A 6,000-nucleotide genomic window follows, 5' to 3' on the forward strand; every position below is an offset into this window, starting at 1 on the left:
TGCACAGTAATGTGGTCAAATGAATTCAAAATATCCCTCATGAAATAAGCTTACCACTCAGTATCCAAAAATTTACAAATTCCCTGATGAAAAACAAGTTTTGCTAACATATTTGACTTTCACATTTGTTATTGTGCGGATTTTGTCAGGGAGAAATTAAATTCAGCTTACTTCTCTGATTTAATTGTTCAAAAACAAAATAAATGAAAAACCACCATGTAAGGAAAAATTACAGTATTTATTCTTATGTTAAAACAAAACTACATATCACAATATTTTCTAAAGTTTCACAATGCAGAGATTAAAGTAGTACTGTTTATGTGATAAATTATTAAAGTAATGTCTTCAATAGGCCAGCCAGCTTGCCACTGAAATAAAAAGTGTTCTTCACAAGAAAAAAAATCAAAAATATTACTGTCATCTTTTAAAATTCTTTACAATGTTTATGTATTTTATCCATTTCTGTTCTGCAATGGAAACGAACATAAGCAGAGTATATGTCTTCTCAATCTACTTATTATCATCAATTACAGAGAAAATGCATTATCAAATACTGTAAAAAAAAAAAAAAAAGAAAGAGAGAAAAAGAAAAAGCTTTTTTACAGTATTTACTCAGATGGTCGGAAATCCAGCAGTTCATTCTCATCATTCTCTTCAGGTTCGTTGCTCCATGTAGTTGGAGTTTTGGCAGCGCACTCTGCCTTTCTGGTGAAATGTCGATGCGAAGGAGCCAGATTCTGATGCTGCTGTGATTTGCTGTGTGAAATGTTGCCCGTGGTTTGAGCTGTAGCACCGTTTGTTCTTTTGTCTCTTGTGTGATTCTCCCTGTACAGCTTACAGGATGCAACCAGAGGCCTTCCAATGTCCACCTGCTGGCTTTCTGTGTGCCGCAGATTACTGTCCTTGTTAGTATAGTGTAGATCCACCTTGAGTACTACTGATTCCTATCAAAATGACAAAGGAATCACACTCATTGTAAAATGAATAAACAAAATGTTAACAGAAAAAGAAAAAAATATATTAGTGCGTACATACCTTGAGCTTCTGGAGAGAGCAAAGTCTTAAAGTACAGTCAGGGTTAAGCGTTTCATTTAATAGTAGTGAGTCCATATCCTCCGAGCGACCCGGTCTGGAAAATATGTCTTCCATTGCCTAAGGAATGAAACCATACAAATTTTGATTAATATTACATGTGTTGAGTAACTACAATAAAAATATTTGCTCTACATCACCCCTGGCAAATTCAGAAAACAAACTAACCACACGATGGCAGTATAATCCGAGATTACACATACAGACAAATACATGTATTGCACAAGAGGAGTGTATGACACTGCTTTGATTTCATGCTTTGTCATTGGTTGCACTATGCTGGAAGCCCATATTTGGAGAGGACTTCCTCAGACATGGAAGGCGGGGGTGTTAGTGGTCATTATAGAGACCGGGAGTGGAAACTGACTACATTCTATCACGACCAATGTGGAATTTATGTAAATACAAGCTGCAGTTTTAAATTCCAATACTGACAAATATTTGCGATTGAAGGCATGAAGGAAGTAATGTGTGTTTAAGATCTAAATTTGTGCACACTGCACACCTTTTTTTTACTCTCGTTGTATGCCGTTGTCACCTTGCAGATCTATGTATTTCCTGCTTTGATAACAGTAAAGTCTGAAATAAATATCTGATTGTTTAAGTATAACGTAAATACTTACAGGGTTGCTACTTAGCATGACAGTACAGTCCTGGGTTTGATCAGGTGTAGTTTTTATAGTCGCAAAAGCAACCAGTACATTGGAGAACAGAGCTGAGAAGCTGACTTCCACTTTCACGCCGCATAGAAATGTCAGCTGCTTCTTTCGTGGCAGCTCTGAAAGAAGAAATGAAAACCTCTCTTATATATAAACAAAAAAAAATATTTTCCTATTCAGACTTTTTTCCATTTAAAGAATGAAGATTTTATTTTCCAGAGCTACTCACTGCCTTTCTGCAATTTCAGTTAGCCAACTTAAGCAACACAATAATTTCTGATCAAGAAAAAATCTCACCCAGATTGTGATATCAAAACTGAATTTCACAATGGGTAAAATTAGTTTTAAGTAAGTCTGACATGTTTAAAAATAGCCTCAATCTAAGTAAAAACAAAAATAGGTATTGAACCATGAACAAGTTCCCTATTTTGAGGAATCAAATACTATGACTGGCCTTTTTTTTAATGGTATTGAAAATATCTTAAACCACAACCATTTCTCATGGGCTGTCACAGGCTGTGACATAGGAGGTATGAAGATCACTGAACAGTAGATTTACTCTTTTGAATTCATGGGGCACAAGTAATAAGTAAATTGAGATTAGCTTTGAGGAAACCTATCTGTCAGGGTGTGTTTATATCTGGTATCAACAGCAAAGTTTTCTTAAGAACCTAGACAGAATAAAACACAGATGGGGACTTCTCCATACTCACCATTTGCCTGCCTCCAGCAAACATCTCGTAGGTGCAGTTCTCTTGTGTGACCTGCAGTTCGAACTTTATCTTTGAGGGATCGTGGTTCTTTCATGGTGTGTTTTATCTCCACTGCCTGTTTGCCAGTTACGAGAGGGTCTTTACCAACATCTGATTTAGAACCAAGGAGAAAGTGTACGTTAATGATGACACAAAGCCAAAACCGACTTGTATTACTGTGCTGTAAAAAGTATTTTCTCCCTTACATGTTTCTTCCCCATTTCTTTTTTGTCACACATGACGTATATGGTTGGACTAATTTAAATGTCAACAAAAGACAACCTGCAACATTCTAATATTCTTAAAGCTATTTACAAAAATTGTGTGGGAAGGAAAAGACAGACATGAAGACTTTTGAAAAGTTTTACATCTAATGTAAAACTAACTCAGCATTTCAGAAAAATAACATAATATAGTATGACGCTTTCAAAACAAAAGAACTAAAGTGAAAAGTTCATTGTCTTACTCAAAGTGTTTTACCTTGAAACTTAAATCAAATTTTGATTATGCGGTATGACCTTAAACCAGCCTCCATGCCAAAAAAAACCCACCAACATGCCTGAAATAAAACAGTTCTGCAAAGAAGGTGCCAATATTCCTCCAGAGTAAAAGCTTAATGGTTGTTGTTTTTACCAATATTGGTGGCTCAATCAAATTAGGTTTAGGTTTTCACATAACTGCCTCCTAGGATAACTATTTTTCTTTAATAAATCCAAATAGCTTTTAACTCGAATTAACTTTGCTTTTAAAACTAGTTTGATGATCTGAAACATTTAGGTGTGGAAAAAAAAATTCTGGAACGTGACAAATACTTTTTAGCAGCATTGTTCAAAACATCAGGAGACTCTGAAATAATAAAATGCTTTAAAGGTTTTAGTGAAAAGTTGATGTATTTCTCTTCTGATCATGGGACTGGATGAGTTCTCCAAATCAGAAATGATGAATGAGTACGTTATGGAGGATATGATTCACATGAGCAACTTTGAGGAACTGGGGATATTTGAAAAATTTAATAATGTTCAAAACAACTGATTTGTCAGCATTATAATTTTTACAAGTTATTCTATGGAAATTCAGAAAATATAGAGATTTCAAAAGCTGACAGTTGTTTAAAAGACCGGTGCAAAATTGGGGAAAAGAAAAAAAAAAGAGGATGTGCCTTTGTCTGTGGCTCCTAAAAGGATACATTTTACTGAGATAGTTTTCTGACCAATCGCAAAAACAAATCTACATATTAGTTTGTCAAGATAAGTTCTCGAGCACTTCGACACAGATTGCCATCAGCAAGGGTTCGTGTCTCGCGTCTACCGATTTCTGAGTGACCCCTTGAGAGCGGAGGCAGGGGGGGTGCCGAAACGGCAAAGCAGCTGTCTCGTTCCACGCAGCTCTCAGGTTTCTTGGTGTTCTCTCGCCAACAGTGTGAATTTCCAAAGAATGAGGTCACATGCTACTGGTACCCCAAAAATGTATTTCCTCAGAGCCCATCGAAAAAGACAACCATGCTTTCTCAATGGGAGAATTTGATATCCTTACATCTGTGATCAGTTGACCACACCAAAAAAAATACCAAGTAAACAACATTAAAATGCAGTGCTAGGGGTCATAAACCTTGTCTGTGCTTCAGGCAGCATATCAAAGGACAACCTGTTCCCTTCAGTGCTGTTTACACTGAATCTCTTGGGCCATTACAAAATAACACTCAAAAAATTTAACCGAATACTAGATAAAGTATTAGATGCTATTATGCGCTAGTCTGACAATTGCTTCTTCAAAAAGTTTCAAAAAAAAAAAATTGAACTGATGCCAAAGGTATTTCTGTAGTACTTTTGAAACACTCACCTTCAGACACTCGCTCTAAGACATGCGTGACTTTGGCTTCCTGGAGAATATGCTTGTTCAGGTACTTTGTGAAGATGCCAGTACTCTTGCCTCCATCCTGGACCTCGTAGGCCTCAGCATCCTCGCATCTGAAAAGATTTACAAGGTTAATGTGAATCATACAATAGTTTTCTTTGATGTTGCTTTGGTTTTCAGTGTCGACCATTTATTGTTTCAACATTTAAATAACAATATTATCTATATAAATGTATACATACGTGGCATAACCATACACTGTGTTCCCATTTGGTCTCAGTGACTTAATGACTGATGGTATACAACCCTGGTTGTACCTAAAGAACATTGTTTGAAAAAATTCTGGTGAGATTAAATTTTTTTTTAATTGATACATCTTTTTGTTCTCTCCTATGAAAATTGAAGTTGATTAGTACACATACCACTTTCTACAGGTGTCCAGCAGGATTACACTCATGGCAGTCTGCCTTTCTTGCATTTGATTCATGACCCTCTGAACACAGACACAATTTTGGTTTGGTACGGCTGTGGAGCGTCGACTGCAACCAAATAATTCCTCCCAGCATGCTCATACCCATGACCCGCATAGTAGAAAAGCCCTGTTAAGTGAAAAGAAATTGTATTAAATAGGAGTTCAAATCTGCTAATTTCATAATGAAGAGATTCTAAAGTCCTGGGGTGGAAAAAACGTAATATTACATCACGATCACAAAGAGAATCAAAAGGACAGCTGATGTCTTTTTTAAGACACAGATCACACTAGTACAGTATTCTAGTGTGCCATGACCATTTCCTTCTTGTTGCTATTTTATCATAGACACAATTTCTAACTACGCGTCTATACTAGTGTTTCCCTTTCCACTGTTTAAGAATAGTATTCACTTACTTCCCTTTTAACATCCAAAACTACTTTTTGATACTAAGTGCTGCAACACATCTTTAATAAATAAATGGTTTTTATACTAATGTTTTTTTTCTAAAGTTCTGCCTAAATCAAGTCTAGTAGCCATTTATAAAAAGTGATCTCATCTGCATACTTAAATACACCTACACGATTATAAACAAGACAGTAGTTCAGGATCTATGAAAAACAGCAAAGGACGTGAGAAGGGGAAGTTAAAAGCAGCATTTCACAACTGTGAGATGCTTAATTCATACTGTTCAGCATGTAGCTAATTTAGTCAAAAATAGACTCACCATAAACTCCCCTGTCAAGAAGCTGAATGAATTTGTCGATAGCAGCCATCATCTCCTGTCTGGTGAGGTCCAGCAGGGAAACCACCCTAAACCCAAGCTGCTGCAGCAAGTTGCCCAGCTCGTGGACGTCCATGACGGGCGCCATCAAACCAGGGTGGCAGCTGTAATTCAAGTTGCCAATGAGAAGGGCAACCTTATCAGTGGCTGAAAGAGAGAATGAGATGAAGAAAGAGCAAATTATAGCGATACTTTTCTTTTGACTGTGCATTAGAAATGGTGTCTTAAGCGAAACTGTACCTGTTAGTGGAGGCTGTTCAGGTTGCACTAAAACATTGAAAGAAAAGCAACACAAGATTAGCATTAGTGAAAAAAAATGAGCTGAAATAGTAGAACCATTTGTGGTTATTACTGCATTAAACAAAGCATGAACCATAAGCAGAAGAAAT

At 36.5% G+C, this 6,000-nt stretch overlaps 1 protein-coding gene across 1 annotated transcript in view; it reads right to left on the reverse strand.

Annotated features, from left to right (window-relative positions):
- Positions 1-219: 219 nt before the first annotated feature.
- Positions 220-6,000, reverse strand: part of LOC116709540 (mucosa-associated lymphoid tissue lymphoma translocation protein 1-like) — a 6,870-nt gene continuing 1,089 nt past the window's right edge. Inside the window, 10 exon segments of the mRNA XM_032548147.1 lie at positions 220-944; positions 1,036-1,152; positions 1,716-1,870; positions 2,465-2,614; positions 4,343-4,470; positions 4,600-4,674; positions 4,780-4,870; positions 4,873-4,956; positions 5,555-5,758; positions 5,852-5,878. Coding sequence (XP_032404038.1) covers positions 609-944; positions 1,036-1,152; positions 1,716-1,870; positions 2,465-2,614; positions 4,343-4,470; positions 4,600-4,674; positions 4,780-4,870; positions 4,873-4,956; positions 5,555-5,758; positions 5,852-5,878 — 1,367 coding nt within the window. The 3' untranslated portion in view covers positions 220-608.

This window comes from Xiphophorus hellerii, chromosome 19 (genome assembly GCF_003331165.1).
Source record: "Xiphophorus hellerii strain 12219 chromosome 19, Xiphophorus_hellerii-4.1, whole genome shotgun sequence".
NCBI lineage: Eukaryota > Metazoa > Chordata > Actinopteri > Cyprinodontiformes > Poeciliidae > Xiphophorus > Xiphophorus hellerii.